The sequence below is a fragment of the Streptopelia decaocto genome (genome assembly GCF_964273445.1).
Source record: "Streptopelia decaocto genome assembly, chromosome: 2".
Taxonomy (NCBI): domain Eukaryota; kingdom Metazoa; phylum Chordata; class Aves; order Columbiformes; family Columbidae; genus Streptopelia; species Streptopelia decaocto.
The window spans coordinates 20,184,486-20,204,073 of NC_138655.1; the positions used below are offsets into that span (position 1 = coordinate 20,184,486).

The window sequence follows — 19,588 nt, forward strand, 5'->3', positions numbered from 1 at the left end:
TACAAGCACTGAAGAAGACTGACAGCCTAAAGTGTGCTCCTCATAAAATCTTCTTGGTTCCTTGCTTCTGGAGCAGGAAGAAAGCTCCAAAGCTCCCTCTCTGACCTGGCTGAACTGCTGAAAATACTGTCAGTGTGAATATGTTCTTTAGAACAGCATGGCAGCTCACTAAATAAAACCCTTTCCATGCTCTCACCTGCCCATATCAACACAAGGAGATGAGCCCAACTTCTCCTTTGTGTCATGCTGTGTCTTCAGCACAGATCCTTTCGATGGTAATCAAATATTTGTTGAACATTTTAAAACAGTTCTTTGACTTTCTTTTATATAAATTCAATTTTCAAAATATTTTCAAAAACTTATTTGTACCAATAATGTAGCTAGACAGATCAGCAAATCAGAGCACAAGCATAAGTAAAAGAAATTGGACAATGGTATGCACACCACAAACTCCTACATGACTCCAGTAAACTGCCAGTGCTTGCTCTAATCTCGTAGCTTTCTATCCCTGGGAGGAAGAAAAAAAAAAAGTCATCTATAGGCAACTCAATTGTTGATGGAGGACTGTGGGCAACTGTTTAAGACACTGTCCAGCATAATTTTCTACAACAGCAGCAAAGAGTGTGCCCGCAAGAAAGGGCATGTCTACGTACATAATAAACAGTGAGTTAAGGTGACTCTACAGTACACTGGTTACACAGATTTGTTGCGTGCCCCCAGGATGTGGCATATTCGCACCCCTGTTTCTACCTGTACCCAACACCCTGCCTCTTACAGGAGCCATAACCAGATAGCAGAGAGCAAATATTGTAACAGAGCAAATGTTTCCAGGTTCCAACCACTGCACCTCAGAGAACTCCTGTGTGCTTGTCCAGGAATTCATAGGTGCAACTAAAACCAACTTCAAACACATACAGAATAAGCAGTCTTGAAAAGCAGGAAATGAGAGAGTCTGATCTTCATGCAAGGCCTTTTGCACATGAAATTAAACACACTGAAAAGAGGTTTTCACTAGATTTTTGTTTTGAGCATCAGTCTCACTGATGACTGAGACTTCACATCTGAAGCCCTATGAACAATGAGCATCAAAATCACTTCCAGAGCAGGAAGCAGAAGATTAATCTTTCAGTTTTCTCCAGAAAACTTTTGAAGAGATATCATCCTGCATCATCAGGAAAGGTAACAAGGAGAAGACATGACAACATGCCAAAGGACATTCCTACCACACATGGCAAAAGGGCTAAATTACGTACTAAACTTCTGAAATTTGGTACTCAAATCTGAGCAATTTAGCATCCATTCTCCAATTTAGCATCCATTCTCTCTTCCCCATCTCCCCAAGCACGGACTGATACTGTGGTAGATTATACAACTCTTTAGAAACAGAATTCTCCTTGAACCTCTTACAAGATAGACTGTAAAGATATAAGTCAAAAACAGATGCTGTGAACCCTCCCTATACCACTCTGATGAGGAATTATGGCATGTAAATAATACACTGTAAGTTTTAACCCTCAATTATGTATTTTTATAGTACAGCCAATTTCTAACACAGGCTCACAGTTCTCAATTCCTCTGTATGAGGGCACTTAAAACCAAGAGGTAATTATTTGTCTAGGATCAACTTAAAAAAAAAAGTCACCTAGGCTCAGAACACAAGAAGTGAAGCAAATTAACTGCAAAGTAGCACAAAGGATCAAACAAAGTTTTTCCAGGACTTGTCTTACCAACTTCTAACAGTAGCTTTTGCCAATATACATGTATTGTCAAAAGCCTTCTTATCTAAACATATATGGATCTGCAATCCTTTCCATCAGCGAAAACAAATAAATGTGGTTTTAGGAGATTCTCATTGATCTGTTTATCATCAGTGTAACTTACTTGCAAACCTATGGCTGAGCCAACACAGAATCAGCAGTATTTGTATAGACATACCCAAAATTCAGGTGAAGGAAGAAGTACTGCAAGTATGCTGAGTTTCTTTGCATTCATTCAGCTCGAGTGAAGGCATGATTTTTCACCATTAAAGTGTCTAATAGTCCTTCTTCTGTGGGGTGGGAGAGCAAGACATTTTCTTTTTTTCCTAAAGCATTCTCAGGTAAAGTCTTTTGACATTATCTCAGTCCCTAAAACTCTGCAGAAGACTTGTGCACCTCTAAGATGAATGGAAGTTAAGTGCCACTAACTTGGAGGCATTAGTGTAATGACACTGAGAGAATTAACTTCAGCTTCCAATTAAAAAAAAAAAAAAAAAAAAAGAAAATAAACCAATGAAGATTTCTGCCCTACTACACCAAATATGGAAGTGTTTTTTTGCAGAGTTAGAGATTAATTCTGCTCGTACTGTACTGCTTTAGGAAAATGGAAGTGAAGCTACCCAGTAACACATTTCTTTATATTTAAGGCATGTTCTTTCTCCACTGTAAGTAAAGAGAATTACTTATGAGAGACACTAACATAAGGAACAAACAGACCTCATGCCCTCAACACAAGAGAATCACTTAACAGTATGGCTACATGGAAGCTCGTCACAGGTTAATCACATTAACTCCTTGCATCACATCTAAGAAAAAGTGGTCTGGGGATCCAAAGGCAACAGTGAATAAAAAAAAATAGTTCTGTAGACATACATGTATATAAGCTGAGCCATGTACTTATCAGTAACTAATTTTTACTGTATATTTATGTTTTAAATGTACTTTATTTTTATATCCTCATACAGTAACAGTTAAATTTGAATGTCTGAGTACCTTGCCATTAGTGATGTACTTGCAATTAATTTTTAGAAATTTCTCTGTAAATGCTTCCTCCTCTTCCGACGTGGATGATACCACTCTTGTAGGACGAACACATGCATGTGCTGGTGAAGCAGCCGACTCTTTCTGTTGGACTCCATCTGGATCCTAAAGAGGAATATTAAAAAAAAAAGAACACTTAGCAACCTCCCTTTTTTCCCTTTTTCAAGATTAACTTTAAGAGATTTTCTGTTGTGTATTTTTTGTTCTTTTCATTTGATGTGAAAGCAAATGTAAAAATCCAGATCCAGACCCACTGCAGGTTGAAGGACTGCTTTGATCTGACTGTGTATATAGGTAATGAACCACAGCTTAACCAGTCCAAGATAAGAAAGTGGGCAAAGATATTCAGAATCAGCCTGGGAATAAACAACAAAATAGTTTCCTTATGTGAGTTCTGATCACTATCTGATATACTATCACATGTAAAGTTTGAGTAGAAGTTTGCAGAAAGGATTATTCTCCAACTTCATCAAACCTACTATTAAATGTCTTACGTGATCCTTCCATAATGTTATACACTACTTTATGTTGGAAGGTCAGCTAGTACAACTCCATGTTCAAAGCAGGCCTAAGCCTACATTAGGTCAAGTTGCTCATGGGTTTTTCCAGTTGAGTCTGGAGATTCCACAGCCTCTAAGAAGAAACCTGCTCCAGGGTTTAACCACCCTCATTGTGAAAAACAGTTTCCTGCTGTTTAACTAGGATTCTTGTGCAGCAAGTCACGGCTGGTTGCTGCTCATCATTGTACTATGAACATCTGAAGACCTTGACTCTTTTCCTCCCTCCTGTCTGTCTCCTAGGTAGTATAACATAAAAATCAGGTTGTCCTTTAGTGTTTTCTTCTCCAGGCTAAAAAAAAGCCCAGCTCTCTCAGCCAGTCCTTGTGCCTCATATATTTCCATTCCATTATCATCTTAATGGCCCTCCACCGGACTCTCTCCAGCAGGTCAATCTGTGTCTCATACTGGAGGTGCCAGAAGTGGAAGCAAATGCAGCTTCACAAGCCCCCCCAGACAGAGGAATAATCACTTCCCTTAACCTGTTGGCATTCTTTTTTCATGAGCCACCTGGCACGTGATTAGCCTTCACCATCACAAGTGCACATTGACCAACATCTCCACCAGGACACATGCATCAACATCTCCTTGCCCCTTCTGTTTTTTTCTGCAAAGCTGCTCTGTAGACAGCCACTCCTCATCCTGCACTGCCACAAAGGCTCTTTCTGTCCCAGGCAGGTCTTAACTGTTGTTGAACTTCATGAGGTTTCTGTTGCTTCATCTCTCCAGATTCCTGATGCCCCTCTGATGAGCAGCCCTTGCCCTTCCCTCCAGTGTATTGACTACTTCCCCAAATTTTTGCTGCTCCTCTGTCCCAGGCTTGCTGATGGTACATTCTATCCTCTGTCCCACCATTCAGATCATTGATGGGCAAATTATAAACAAGATTAATCCCAATAAGGACCCTCAAAGACTTGTAATTGTCCACCACCACAGAAAAAAAAAAAAAAAATCCAACCACACACACATGCTGAATCACTTTGAGCCCAAAGATCCTGCTAATTTTTCTAGCCCATCTTGTGGTTCACATTTCCCCAGTATGATAACAAGGCTGCTTTGGGACAGCACAAGGGCCTGGCTCTAGTCAAGGTAAGTATCAATAACATGCAGTACTCCTCCCTCGTCTGCTGAGCCAGTCACCTCATCACAGAAAGCAACCCTGTTGGTCAGGCACAATATACTCTTGGTAAATTCACTCGGGCTGTTCCCAACCATCTTTGTCTTTCACATGCCTGGATATAACTTGCAGAGGATTTCGCTCATTACGTTCCTGGGCAGATAACATCCAACACAGTGAACACAGAACCCTACCAGGGACAGGATAAACTACACACATAGTAGGCAGACTGTGCCAGATCCTGCTTTATAGTCAAAGCAACCCTGTTTTGGAGCTTAACCAACATTTAATGACTTTCATTTTATACATAATTGCTATTTTTAGTTACTAATACAATAGTACTATTTATAAAAAAATGCAAATTTCTATGTTCCCTTTGGTTTTCTGCTTTCCTGGTCAGTTCTATTCACTAGTACAGATTGCAGCTAAATGCCTTTAATCCAGGAACATTATGCATAATTGTTTTCAGTTCATCATCTTTGGCACTACTTTAGCATTTGACTGCATCTTTCAATTTTAGTTAGAAAGCACACAAAAAACCCCCAAACAAGTTCTAGAACACGGAACTGAATTTCGCTGAAAAAGCTAATAGAGATACAATTAAAAAGCAAACTTCTCAAATATATGCAGACTGCTGAATGAAGAAACCCTTCACAAAGCCCAGCAGCTCAATAAAGGCTTAAAAATCTAAGCTGAGTTCTTACCATACACACTAACAAACTTATTGAAATACACACTGAAATCTTAGCTTAAGTGTAGCAACAACAAAAAAATGAATAGAGTTATGCAGGTATTATATTAGCCACATGCCAGTTTGCATTTAGTCACATGCTTGTGCTTAAGCTACTTCAATGTTTGATAAAACAGAAACAAAATAGAGTAAGCCTCATAGTTTATTTTTTGCCTCAAGAGACATTCAGCTATTGGTCAGTCATCTTACTTGATTTCTAGCAAGAACTCATCTATTTCAATGACCACAGCACAAAGAAGACCCCTCTACTTTATACAGGCAAAGTAACAAATCCTCTTTACCTTGAAATATGCTTAAATTTAAACTGAGAATTTGCAGTCAACATTGAAGGAAAGTCAAATAAGACAGACATCAATACAAAGAATTAGAGAATGTATGCTGGTATTGCTTTCTATTCATAAAGATGGCAATTGGCCAAGAGAGAATAAAGCAACACAGAAAACAGGTGCTCCGACAAAGAATTAAACTCTCCAACCTTAACTGCTCAAACAGAAGCTGAGTGCTCCTTGTGTTCCTGGAGAGACCATTTGAAAAACAAAACCAAACATACACAGAGTCCACACCGACAAGTGCAAGTGATCTCTGATCTTCGCTTTCTTTTGACAAACTGTATCTAGGAACATCTCTTCCCTCCATACATGCATTTCAAAAGACATCAGAAGCTTCTATAAACACTTTATTATATATTGTCACATTGCTCATTTGACTTTTCCTGAAGCATTTATAGAACTGCCTGTAGTGATCCACAACATGTAGTGAGATGCACAAAATAGTTCTGCAACGATACTGTCAGTTAAATTAAACACTTAAACTGTTGTCAACATTGAACTGCCTACACTAAACAAAATGACCTTTTGCATAAGATGATTTTAACTTTTAAAGCCTTTTAATCTACTTTGTTTCTTCTACAGTTTCAAGCTTTTATCTCCACTACGTACATATAGTCAATAAAAAACGTTTCCAAAATATTTACACTATTAAGCCTCCTTATATACTACATGCAAACAAGCACATACAAAATAATCCACAAAAGCAAGAAAAAGGTATTTTTCTGACATGAAACTTAGTGCATTGTAGAAAGAGCTCTGGTTTTTAGCTGTAAAACTATCAATTTTCCCTCGAGTCACTTCTCACCATATATACTATATGGTGAGGCCTAACCTAGCATTTACAGTCATTCTAAGACTGATATATAAGAATGTATTCTTGCAGACTAATCTATTTACTGTGCTACAGCACCTTCCGTTTGCCATAAAGGAAATTATTCAGTACAAACAACAGCAGACATCTCACAAGAACAGGCATACTAGCTCAGAGGAAAGGTATAACAGCAAAACCAAACAGTAATTTTTAGTAGAAGCATCATCACAGCCTCTGTAATGCAGCTTGGGAACCTGCTCAGCAACAAAGCAATACCTTTGTATTTAAACTTCTCTGTACCAAGTCATACAAGCAAGTCAATAAAAGATGCCTGAAGTCTCAAACCTTCCCAAACTTTGAGCATGCAGAATCCTGGAGCATATGTTTGACAGCTTGACTGAGCACTATCAAGAAGCGCTATTGAGAAAAATATTATTTTTGATGAGAAAAAACCCAACCAATAACTAGGAAAAGAATAGTAGTGACGTATTAAGAAATGTCTAAATAAGGCCGTAGTTGCATAAATTGCAGAGAAGCTCAGGCTCCAATACTGCATCTTCCTGGTTGGAGTTTCCCAACAGAATTCTTTTGACAGCAAGCCAGTGTTCCTGGAAAGCTACGCTTTTACAAAGCCAGCTCCTAGCCAAAAATCTACATTCAAGCTGAATTACAGCAGCTTTGATAGCTAAACAATTGTAGTATTTCAAAGTCTACAAAGGTAGAACTACTGAGTAGAAGTCAGCTATAATCAACTCTACACTAGCCCTTCACTGAAACAGACTGCTCCTTTACTCCATTTTGCTAAATGAAACCAGAAAACCCCCTCCCACACCTCTACAGGGAGTGGCGGGGGCTCTTCCCTTTCAGCTACTTGAGTGTTTGTGTCAATGTCTCATTGCTATGAAAGCTATCAATAAGATTATAGACAAGTGTTTAACTAGTTCTGAAAGGTAACAGATTCAGAAATGCAAGGATAGTTATTTTGTTACAAATAATGTGCTTTCAAATCAGTTTTCACATAGAAAACTGATTTACAAAGATTCAAAACTTGTATTTATTTCAAAAAGGTACTATTTTACTTTTCACCTCCAAGTGTTTCAAAGTACTACTTCCTCCCCAAAACAAAAGGGTATTTTAAGAAGAAAGCATAGCATCTGGAACATTTATCTTGAAAGGGAAAATTAATTTCAAGGACAACAGGAATACCTACATTTACTGTAGCCTTGTCAAGCTCTGCTTCGGAAGATGTAGGTGATAAGGGACTTATAGGACTTAGAGAGGGGGAGCTGTCCACACTAGAAATGTAGTCTGGGTCAGGAACATATAAAATCTATAAAGAAGATATAATGAAGTTAGAAGTTATGCTTTCAGGTTTAAACTTCCCACCAGTTCAGGTATATTTGCCATGCTTTCTCAAAATAAGCTATGCAAACATCATTCTTGCTCCTAGTAATTTTAACAGAAACTATGAGTTGAGGGAATAAACAATACCACACAAAGCACTTCTTAATTGTAGCTTTTAAAGTTTTAAAATACACATTGAGATAAGACTGATTTTTAGTCATAATTGTTGAGGAAAAAGTTCAGATAGAAAACATTAAAAGTATACAGCATGCCAGAAACACCAAGGGTGTCCAAGGAAGACCTGCCTGATTATTGCTATTGCTCTATTTGAGCACCTAAGAAACAGCCCGGGAAACAAGTTCATAGACATAGCTCTTAGCTGAATCAGCTGAAGTTATTCACCCCTTAAAGACACTGTTTTGGCCATGGTAGGTATTCAAGCTACCTAGACAAAGTTTTGCAGCAATGAGAAATAAACAGGTTTTTGGTGGTGTGGTTTTGGGTCTTCTTTTCTTTCTCTTTTTTTCTCTTCAAACTGAGGACTAATACCAAATGACCAATGGATCAGTGGTTACTACCATAGCTGACCTACCACTTGTTTCCAGGCCTGGCTTTCAAAGAGAAGGGAAAAGTGAAGGGAAAAAAAAAAAAAAAGGAAAGAAAAAGATGTAAGCAATAGTGACCTGTAAGAAATGAATGATATTTCCTATACTGCTGGTAAAGACAACAACTTTTCAGAGTGGAATGGAAACATCATTCAATTTATTAAAATAGAATTGCTGTCAGTAATATGCAGCCAGGAATGTTGTTTATAAGCTGTATCCTGGATAGCTAGAGTTGGTAAACAACCTGGTATATTTGCAAAGTAGCAATTTAGCTTGTACCCAAGTTTATTAAATCATTAAGTATATTTAGTTTGAAAAGCCCCCTGATTTTATTTGAGAGACAGGTAGCTTCATTATATGTTCCCTTTTTAGGCAGTTATTTATTAGGCACAAGAAATTAACGAACTAGAGAGAAATGAAAAAAGTCTTTACAAAGCCAAAAGGAAAACCAGTAAGAGACATTCTTTAACACCTTCTCTGGTAGAGATGAGAAATATAGGGGGAAAAGTTTTTTATTGGATATGTAACATATATAGTGTAATAGTACCTGTCCAGGAACGACTGCTCTGGAGAAAAGCTTATTTAATTGAACCAGTTCATTGGGTGTTGTATCAAATTTCAAGGCAATACTGTTTAAAGTATCTCTTGATTCCACCTGTATCATTGGGGGAAAAAAGAAAAACAAACCTGTAAGCAGTTAGTTCAAATAGTGGCTTACAAATTTTATCACATGTAGATTTACTGAGATTCTGATGAACTTTCAGTCTTCATATCTTACGATTGCCCAAAAACAGCCACCCCCAAAAGCACACCTACCGTAACTCTGAGTCTACGACAGGCTCACCTAAGGACACTTGTCCTCCCACTGTCCTGCCGGGTGGCCAGGAGGGTCCGTCCCACACCCACTGCTGGGGGCTCAGCTGCCCCACCAGAACTTCTGGTTTCAGAGAACCCTTTTCCTCCTCCCTCCTCAACTCTCTCCTCTGTTCTGCACTTACAGAAAAGCTGAAGCAACTTCTGTAAACACAAACAAGCTCTCTTTGCACTGAAATAGGCTTCTGTTAACCTGACTTGCAAGTAAAATGAATCACTGAGATAAAAAGCAAAAATACTGAAGAAAACAGGTCAACTAGTATGACAGCAGATGGAGCATAAGCATTTTGAGTAGGTGATTCTCACATAGGGAAAGGATTTTTTCAAGCTCTTATTTTCATCCCAATCTCCCAAAAGGTATGCAATATGAGCAAACAGAAGAAAGCAAAGAAGAAAGAAGTTTTATTCACAGACAGTGTTTCAGAATAAAGAATTCATAGCAAGCATTTAAGAGCTGTGAGGATGATATGACAAGGGAACGTACAACCAAAAGAAGTTTATTGTGTAACAGCACAGAGCTACGTAAACATTGCACCAGGAAAAATAAACCTCAGCATTTAAGATAAGATGGTGCAATATAAGCAGAGCTACATTTGTGGTGTTAAATGGAGCACTGCTAGAAAAAAAATCCTGACTTCTGTCTTAAATATCTTCTCATTTGTCCTTTTTATTACCTCTGCAGAAGATATATGCCTTCCATTCTATTATAAAACCATCTGGCAAGTATCAGTTTCCTTTTCTTATCTGGCTGTAAAATTTGCACAGGCAAATCTGCACACTACATGGGATTTCAGAGACCAGCACTGACACATTCTTAAAACAAATAAACTGTTCATGTCATAAAGACTTCCTCAAGTATCTCCCTGTGTTCAATGCCCTATTTTGCAATTCTCATGTGTTCTATTATTACAACAAACAAAAACAAACAAACAAACCCACAACAGAATCTGAACTGCCAAAAGCTGAAAGGATAACTTTGTGGAAAAGTGTAGTTCAAGAACAAACAAAGAAAAAAAATCCACACCACCATATACCACAGCCATTCCCCAGCTTCTCCAATTACTTCAATGATTTTTGCCCATCAATTCGATACTGTGAGAGAGGACAAAAAGTCATTCCTTCTTTCCCAGGAAACAAAATCTCTATATATTATGCATGTAGCTATTTAAACACTATTCTGAATATTAAGAATTTCATATAAATATTTTAATATTAAAGCACGATGCTGAATCTTCATATGATAATTTCCCCTTTTGAGAAGACAGACATGATGAACACTGATTACATAATTTCATTATTTTAACACAATGGCAAGATTTGTTCACACACAAGTAAAACTCAAAGACAACCACCAGATATGAGAAAACACTATTTTATTCCCTGAAACAATGTGGAATGGACTTGAGCAGGCCAGTTGGTGCTTTGAAGCAGTTCAATATGGATCATGCATTGGCTTTGCTTCTTTCAGTATACTGACTTAAATATATAGACTGAAAGATACTGATTAATTGAAGTGGAAAAAGCAAACAAGCAACAGTTTATCAGGACTGTCTTAAAATTAATGCACACAAACTCTGCTTTGTACAGTAACTTTTGTTGAAAAAGAGCTTCTTAAAATATAGGTAGCTTTCCTATACTCAGCAGCAAGAGCTTCTAGTCATCAACTCCTACATGGAGGTAAGACAAGTAAGGTCTTATTACCTAGTTACTTCTACCTTATGTAGTCACTCAGATATGTATACAAATATGTTTAAATTCTAAGCTAAAAAAAAAAAAAAAAATCAGTTTTCACAGACATGACTAGATACAGAAAGAGCGACTTAAGCTCCACACCTTCTGTCTTTCTTTTCCAATAAAATCCCAGATCAAACACTCTCTTCAAATCACCGTGTTTCCATTTGAGCAGAGGTACATCCCACTATCCACTTTCAAAGCATTATTTACATAGCCTTGTTTACCAGGTGTGCTCATGTGTATCAGCTTACCAGTTGGCAAAGTTATTTAAAAATCTTATTTAAAACCCAATTATCTACTGCTTTTTTTAATGAACTTTACTGTCATTACATCTCCACAACTGGACTTAACTCATTCTTGAATTAAAAATTACACATTGCATACATATGAATCAGAGTGCACAAATAATTATTTAGTTGTTTCCAAGTATTTCCAGACTAGCTGTCTGAGAACCAGAAAACAAGAAAACAATAACTTAAGGGTATTCAAAGAAGCTAACAAAATTAAAGAGATAGGAAGACTTGGAGGAGAGGTGAGGACAAAGGGAGAGAAGACAACAACAATTTTGATGTTGTACCCAAACCTTTAGAAATATCAGATTATGACCATATAAACTAATTAATAGGCCTAATTTCTGTACTATGCACCATCAGGAAGATGGAACTTGTAACTATCATAAAAGCAGCTTCAAAATAATTTTAAAATTAGGTAAAAGATGCAACAGATAAAGTAGTCTGTCATTGTAATGATCCACATTTTCTAAATTCCCCAAAGTTGGGAAAAAGTCCATGGCAGTGGCACACTCAAAAAAGAATGACAGACAAGAACACAATCCCTGGTTTTGAAATGAAAGCCCCAAGGAGAAGGCAAAACCACTTTAAGTATGTAGTAGTCTGAAAAGCATATAAAGGCTTACAGTGGCAGTAAAACTAGCTGCACCAGAAGAGAAAACCTTTAGCGCTTTCTATCCAAGCTGCCCTAGGATTGAAAGCAAAATCTACAGTTAACTCTAGCAAGACTTTAGCTGATACTCACCATTTATCTACTATCAAAATAAATGTTCAGCAAGTCATTACAATAAAAAATTCCAAGTATTCATGTGGGTTCTCAGTTTAGCAAACTTTCACCTCTTGATGGTCACCACAAAAACACTTTCCACCAATGCCTCTTGAGCTAAGAAAGGATCAAAAATTCCCCCTTGCTCTAACTTAAGAAGCGGAATCCATAAGCCTCTGTAGTTTTGTTCTCTGTGACTTCATCTAACTTGTTTCTAACTAAAACAAACAAACAAAATAGTCAAGACCCAGTTTGCAAATGTCAAACTTGCCACTAAATAACTGGGAAAAGATCACATGCAGGAAGATCAGCAGTTCAACACTGAGGAGCCTGGCTTAACACTCAGTCTTAAGACTCTGGTCTACTGTAGGCTTGTGTGACCTTCATTAAGTGGTACCAGGCTCTTCTCATGATCTGGACAACATACTCTGTGTGTCAGGTGCTCGTCTGCTCTAGTATTGCAAGAGAAGAATAGAGTCTTCGATCCCCAGAGGAGGGAGATAAACCAGATCATCTGCCTTCATTGCTCATTTTTTCCCCCCAACAAAAAGTACTTTCCCTGCATAGTCTATTGCACTTGAGAAAAACAAACATCTGTAAACAGCCACAGTTATTTCCTTTTTCTCCTCAAAAGGAAGGCGTGTTAGAAGGCTTATTGTTGAAGTCATACAACTGTTACCATGCCAGTACCACTGGTGAGCAGTGGTCACTGTCTGCTTATGCTCCTTTATTTATCTGTCATTGGCTCTGTGAACACCTGTAGGCAGACAATGGTTTTGTTTGTACAACAAATAACAAAATACTTCTAATGTGACAGCAATATAATGATGTCAATTAAGCAAATTAAAAATGCTATTTTCACAAAAAAGAGGTCTAGCTGGTAACAGTAATTCACCTAAACTATCTGCCCTGTTGGTCCTTGGAGCCTGTTCACGTGCCTCAGCTGTGTGCAGAAGAGGAAAATAACTGGCCTGGGGCATCAACTGTGAATTCAGAAATAACACATATCAATTTGCATCTAATCAGTTGACTGACATCCAGAAGAAAAACTATATTAACTTTTAAAAAAGTTCTGTTCACTTTCTAAGTAATAACAGTGAAAACAAACCATAAATTTCTGTATCCTTTAGAGGCAGCCACTGAAAACTAACTTAGTGACATTCTTTTAAACCTACTAGCACAGGACTTGCTTCTTCACTTACTACCACATCTGTTGACATCTTCTCACTGGTGCTACATATAGAAGTTCCAAGATTTTGTGTTTTGGGAATTTTAGATTAAAATCTTAAACATTAATTGCCTTTTAGCTTTATCTTTGAAGAGAAAAATACATTTTATTGCTTATTTGTTCCTAAAGTAATAACTTCCTTTAAAAAAAATTCTAGCGTGAAGCATATTTCACCTTAAAAACCCATAGTTTGCATCAGTGAGATTCTAGCTCGCTCTAAGCTTTAGGAATATAAATAAGCCCTCCCCTCCTAAAAACCATATAGCCACTGGAAAAACTAACACATTAAATTATATGAAAAAACTAACACCCCCCCCCCCCCCAAAAAAAAAAAAAAAAAAAAAACAAACAAAACAGCAACAAACAAACAACAGAAAAGGCAAAAGACTTCACTAACTTTTCAACAATATTGTGGTCAGTCTGGTTTCTGCCTTCATCCCTCTACTGCTTCTCAAAGCAGCAACATATGCAGACATATAAAAAGTGTGTGTGCATGTTTATACATATATACGTTGCTTTGAGAAGCAGTAGAATGAAGGCAGAAACCAGACCTAAGTTCATTTCTCTACATGGTATAAACTCATAAATAATAACAGTAGCAAATTATCACAGTAGTTACCAGAATGTTCTCATATATATAGTAAGCATTGCCTTGGTTCCTAAAGTTTAGTTCTGTGTATTTTATTGAGACATATGTGCATGACACATAACCAAAAGCTCTGAAAACTTGACGTTACTTTAAGTACTTCACGAGTGAGAGGTACAGCAAGACCAGACAGAATACAGCATCTGTGAAGCTGAAACGCATCATGTTCCATGCACACAACAGGCTCCTTTAGAAGCTGGACTAAGTGTAAAAGCAAATTTTCTATTCTTATGAATCGTCCTTTTGACTCAGAAGGAAATGATACATACTTTAGTATGTATTAAGCAAGTTATTTTTGCAAATAAAACCCCACCTACTGGAACACAAAGTTTGGTGCTTTGGCTTTGACTGGAATTTTATATACCAAAGTAAACGTATGCACGTGGTGGCAAGAGACAAGTTAAGGGATTTACTGGGTGGAGAGGAACCCCAGTTTTGCAGAGTTACACCTGATCATTTTTTCCAATTATCTCAGACAAAATGGGGTTAAGGTAACAGAAACAGTCACATTTACTTTACCATTCTTCAGCTGCTAGAACTTGAGCAGAATAAATTTCTTTTCTGAATTTCAACTTCAAGGAAGTCTTTAGTTTAGTCTAGAATGATACTCAAATTCCCAATATAAGCCGTGCTGATGAAGTGCTTCTCTCTCCAATACGCTCACCCTCTGTCTCTCTCCAACTGACTATCACAGCCTTCTCCATAGTTAACCCACACCATAGCTTGGCTTAACATTACATTAAGAGTTAAGTCTCTGCCATCTCTCCTATTCTTGGGGTAAGAGATCACCAGGAGTCCACATAAAGACTTTCTATAAAGAAGTTCTCATTTTTATTTTATCATGTCCAGCTTCAAAAGCATTCAAAGATAACTGTGACGGTCTTTCCCTATTTTCATGTGAACCCTATAAGCATTATTTATAGGATTAATTATATTTCCAGTATATAACATAAGACAGATACTTCTCAATTCAGTTTCCCTTAGTAACCACAAATGTGAAAAGCTGACTGCAGCATAGTTTGAGGGTCATTTCAAGAACAGAACAGGCAGAGAAAGGCTCCATTTTCAGATACTGCTGTAGAAACAGATCTGAACAGTAAAAGGTATGGACTATGAAAATTATTAAGAGAAGAACAGAAGGTCAGTATCAAGATATAGCTGCACTCCCCGAATTTCATTTTGTTATTTCTCCTCATGTCAACAGTTTATTAATAATCTTGAAAGCAGGGAGCTTGCACCTGTTTTTATAATTAATGTTATCTACCATTTCTAACTAGTTACCTAAAAGTAAACTAGTCAACAGATTGATTATCTTGTTTTTTGTTTATTTAAAGAAAAAGTAACTTAAAGAAAAAAGCAAAATAAAAAAAAAGCATTACTCAAGTATTACTAACTAATTCCTATCAAAATAAGCTATAAGATACACAGAATTCTAAGATTAAAGCTAATGCACATTACTGTTTTGCTTATATTTTGTAATGAAAGTTTAAGTCTGCACTTGCTATGCAATGACATTCTAACAATAAAGCAGTAACTTACAGAATATTCAATAGTCCCTTTAGGCTTCTGAAAAGACATTCGTCGCCCATCTTTCTTGTCTGGGGTTTTCTTCTGGCCAGTGTCTGAAAAAAATTGAGGCAACGTGCGTGTTAAATTCATTTTCCTCTCTCAGCACTGTCACAGGCTGCTGCCTACAGCCCCGTGGGCAGACATTTAATTCACAGTCACACAGCTCGCTCCCGGTGACTCTGCCGAACAGACACCCGGCTGCTGAACAGGGACTTCATTCCTCTGCAATGCTTTCAGAATTTGACCAATATAAACCACTGATAACTGGGAATCAATTAACTGCATAAGTACTTGCTGCTATCTGAGAAGCTGTTAATGAAGGAAGGCTAAATGGGAGACAGACCCCATGAGGAAATCAACATTTCTGGAACTACTGTGTTTACTTGGCTTTCTGTGGAACCCAGGCTTCTTTTCTCTAGAGGTGATGTGATCCAGAGTTCCTGTATGTTCCACCTAATCTGTTGGGATATTTTTTTAAAATGTCTAAAGGCTGTTAAACACAGAGTATTTAAAGCTGTCTTATAAACCAAGTAGCATTAGCATTTAACTTCACAATTATCTTATCGGTAGCAAACACATACAGCCTATGCATAAACAATAAAGATTGTAAATAACACTAGTTAAGAACTGGTCTTTATATTGGCACGTGGTACTTTGTTGACCTTCACTTCATAAGCCAAATCAGCAACAATTTGTACCTGAAGTATACTCTACTTTTTGATACTAATTGGTTTGTTATTAATGATAAAGACAATGCAACAGTGTACTTACATGATTCAACAGAAAGCATTTAATTCTACATCTCTAGAAAAGGGATTTTTTAACACATCCATAACATGCATTTTTTGAGATGACCCTCTTAAGTTTCTGTCACAAGGCCTCCACCTTCAAAAGGTAAATATCTGCTATTAAGTAGCCCAAAATACTTACATGAATGAGATGTTATGTTTTCATGCTACAATAGGAATAGTTATACTCCCATTTTGATAGATTCAAATTTATTTTACCATAACTTAATATATTTAGTCAAATATTTAAAACACAACTGAATAGCAAAAACAAATCGTACTTTAAAATATTTTAGTATGGCTAGATCAAGAATAGAAAACATGCTCTATGTCTATTTAAGCCTCACCTGAGGTACTAAGGAAACTTGCTATAAATTGTCAGCAACTTCTGTGCATTAATATTTTGAATTAGCAACCTGATTGCAACACTGGAAAAAAGACTAGACAAATACTTGAATGAATTTCATATACTACCACCCCCCATTTCCACATGGATAGTTGAAACTACCAAGATATGAGAGGGAAAAAAAATAAATCTAACACAAAACACACAGGAAGTTCTGCAATGTCAAAAAATAAGAAACAAAACACACAAAAAACTCAAATACCTTACATTTGCTATATTGGGCAAACTGCAGAGGGCAATAATGAAAGTGGTTTCTGGCAGATTCAATATAAGTAGCCTCCTGGGGTATTCTTTATATAATAAGGAAATAAACATTGGGCAACTCTACTTTTTTTTTAATATATTGAAAAGAGTCTAAGGGAGACTGTACCCACAGATACAAGACAAAAATTGATCTACAGGCGGTATTAATTACAGCAAGTTTTTATAGCTATGACAGACAGTCAAGACTTTAAGCCTACTTTCAAATACTTTCTAGAATTCTGAAAAATATAAGCACTGTAATTTTGCATCCTATCTTCATTCAACACATTAAAAAGTATTTCTTCCCTTATTTACTAATAGCAGCTTTTAAAAACTGACCTGAAAGAAACCTTTTTTTCTGATTATATCAATAATTTCTAAAATGCTAGAGATGTCTCCAGGCAAAATTAAGCCAACTCAGTAATGAATAAAATACACTATAAGTTTGTTTGTAAACCAACAGTGGCCAACATTCTCTTCTTCCAGCTCAAATATTTTCTTACCAAAGTTTCTACCTGACCTTGCAACACAACAGGTGCCTCCTTGGAAAGCTACTGAAAAATTGCAGCAGCTGCTTGACTTGAAGTTGTTCCAAATTCTTCAGCCCATATCAAAGCTTTGCCAGCAGCCTATTCTTTTTCATTCAACAACAGTCTGGTTCAAATACACTTAAGCAAAAGTCAAAGGATGCAGCTGAAGAAAGACTGATCTCATCCAGGATCCCATACGTCCCTTAATAATCTATACAGAGAGCACTCACATTCTAGAACAAGCATCTTCTTCCCCTGCCCCCCTCTGTAATACTGGATAGAAATAAAGCAGCCCTATGCTACAAATGTATACACACGCTTCATTTGTGTACAGCCCAATGTTGTTTGTGTTTTGGTTGGTTTTTTCTGTAACCCACACTTAAATTTCATTTTTCTTCTTACCAGTTTGTGTATGAGTACCTAAATAGTTGCAGAAAAGTGCCACTAGAAGAGGTCAAGTTATCTTCTCCCTCAACAGTAACTGAACAGTAGAATAAAGCTGTGCACTACCATTATATATAATTATATTATAATAATCACTGTCATATCATTCCATATGCCAGAAATAGAAAACCAAAGTTAATTGTTCTTCAGGGCAGAAGGACCTACTGTGCTTTAGACTTCAGAGCACTCTGGTAACTTCACAAAAGTAAGAACGACCGAGGGGTAGGGGTGAGGAATCAAAGTCCCGCTTGGATGCTATTTGGAGGAAAGCAGATGCCAGAACTCCTAAAACAAATTCCCCAGGAGCTTACAGAATCATAGAATTGCTTTGGTTGGAAGAGACCCTTGACATCATTGAGTTCAACCATAACCAAACTCTAGCACTAAACCATGTCCCTAAAAGCCACATCTACGCATCTCCAGGGATGGTGACTCAACCAGTTCCCTGGGCAGCCTGGTCCAATGCTTTACAACGCTTTCTGGGAAGAAATTTTTCCTAATATCCAGTCTGAACCTTCCCTGGTGCAACTTGAGGCCATTTCCTCTTGTCCTAAAACTTGTTACTTGGGAGAAGAGCCCAACCCGCTCCATGCTACAACCTCCTTTCAGGTAGCTGTAGACAGTGATAAGGTCTCCCCTCAGCCTCCTTTTCTCCAGGCTGAACAGCCCCAGTACCCTCAGCTGCTCCTCATCGGACTTGTGCTCTCACCAGTGCCAGGTACAGGGGGATGATCACTGCCCTAGTCCTGCTGGCCACACTATTCTTGATGCAGTATTTCATAGGGTTTTTTAAATGTCATTCCCTCCCAGACCTAAGACAGTAATTCCTACCCTTCCTATCAGTGCCCACATTCACTCCTTCCCTCTGTGACAGATTTATTTCCCTCTCACTATGTAGATACAGGATTCAGGTGTTTCATAACCGACTTTGACCCAAGTCCCCCAAGCCAAGACGAGATGAAGGTGGCAGCGTTGAGCCCCATATCACTGCCCAGCCTGTGGGTCCAGCACTGGGCACAGCTGTCACCCACACACCCCTGTCCACAGCCCCAGCACCGGAGCTATCTCCTCATACAGAAGCCCTCCAGCTCACCCAACGCCTCAGAAACAAAACTAGGAGGTTTTGCAATCATGAAAATAGGTCAGAGTAGCAGGGACACGAATTCAGCCTCCCTGAAGACATACTGCAAAGCCTCCAACTGCCTCTAACTGAATGAGCCGGCTATTTTTCTAAAGGAAAGTAAATATTTCAGCCATCCTTGTGCCCCAGTATTCTAGGAAGCATGTGAAATTGGAAACAACTCCCAGCATAGGATGTAGTCATCTGAGAAGACTTCAATATGAATAGGAATCAGTCTCACTCTTTAATTTTACTTATTCTGATGATAACTCCATTACACATGAGCTCATCTTGTTAGGCTACACACAGTCATTACCTCACCTGCCAGCAGGAAGCCAGTGAGACTACCAAATGCTGATCTCAGACCACAGGTACAAGAACCTGACAGCACCCTTCCAGGCTGCGCACAACCTCAGGAGTCAACAGCAACTTGTTTAACAAGGAGATCTGTGGTGCCAGGTCATTAGATCTCCAGCCATGCTGGTTTAGACAGAAACAAGACCAGACCTTTTGTAGCGTCAGGGTTGATGCTTTAATTCTGAACTACCACTTTGCAGGTTTAGGTCTCCACAACAGCTTGAAACACGAAAGTGGAAAAGCTCACATCAAATGCATGAATTATAAGAAAATATTACAACT

At 37.8% G+C, this 19,588-nt stretch overlaps 1 protein-coding gene across 6 annotated transcripts in view; it reads right to left on the bottom strand.

The window, feature by feature from the left end:
• OXR1 (oxidation resistance 1) overlaps positions 1 to 19,588 on the bottom strand; it is an 88,898-nt gene that overhangs the window by 53,221 nt on the left and 16,089 nt on the right. For 5 of the 6 annotated variants that reach the window (XR_014183413.1, XM_082046340.1, XM_082046341.1 and 2 more), the window contains exons 2-5: positions 15,389 to 15,471; positions 8,860 to 8,967; positions 7,574 to 7,693; positions 2,751 to 2,903 (exon numbers count right to left, since the gene is read on the bottom strand). Coding sequence is in view for 5 of the 6 variants with exons in the window: in XM_082046340.1 (XP_081902466.1) it covers positions 2,751 to 2,903; positions 7,574 to 7,693; positions 8,860 to 8,967; positions 15,389 to 15,471 (464 nt within the window). In the remaining variant the exon portion in view is untranslated. The remainder of the gene's footprint in view (positions 1 to 2,750; positions 2,904 to 7,573; positions 7,694 to 8,859; positions 8,968 to 15,388; positions 15,472 to 19,588) is intronic. The other variant, XM_082046342.1, reaches the window with a different exon arrangement.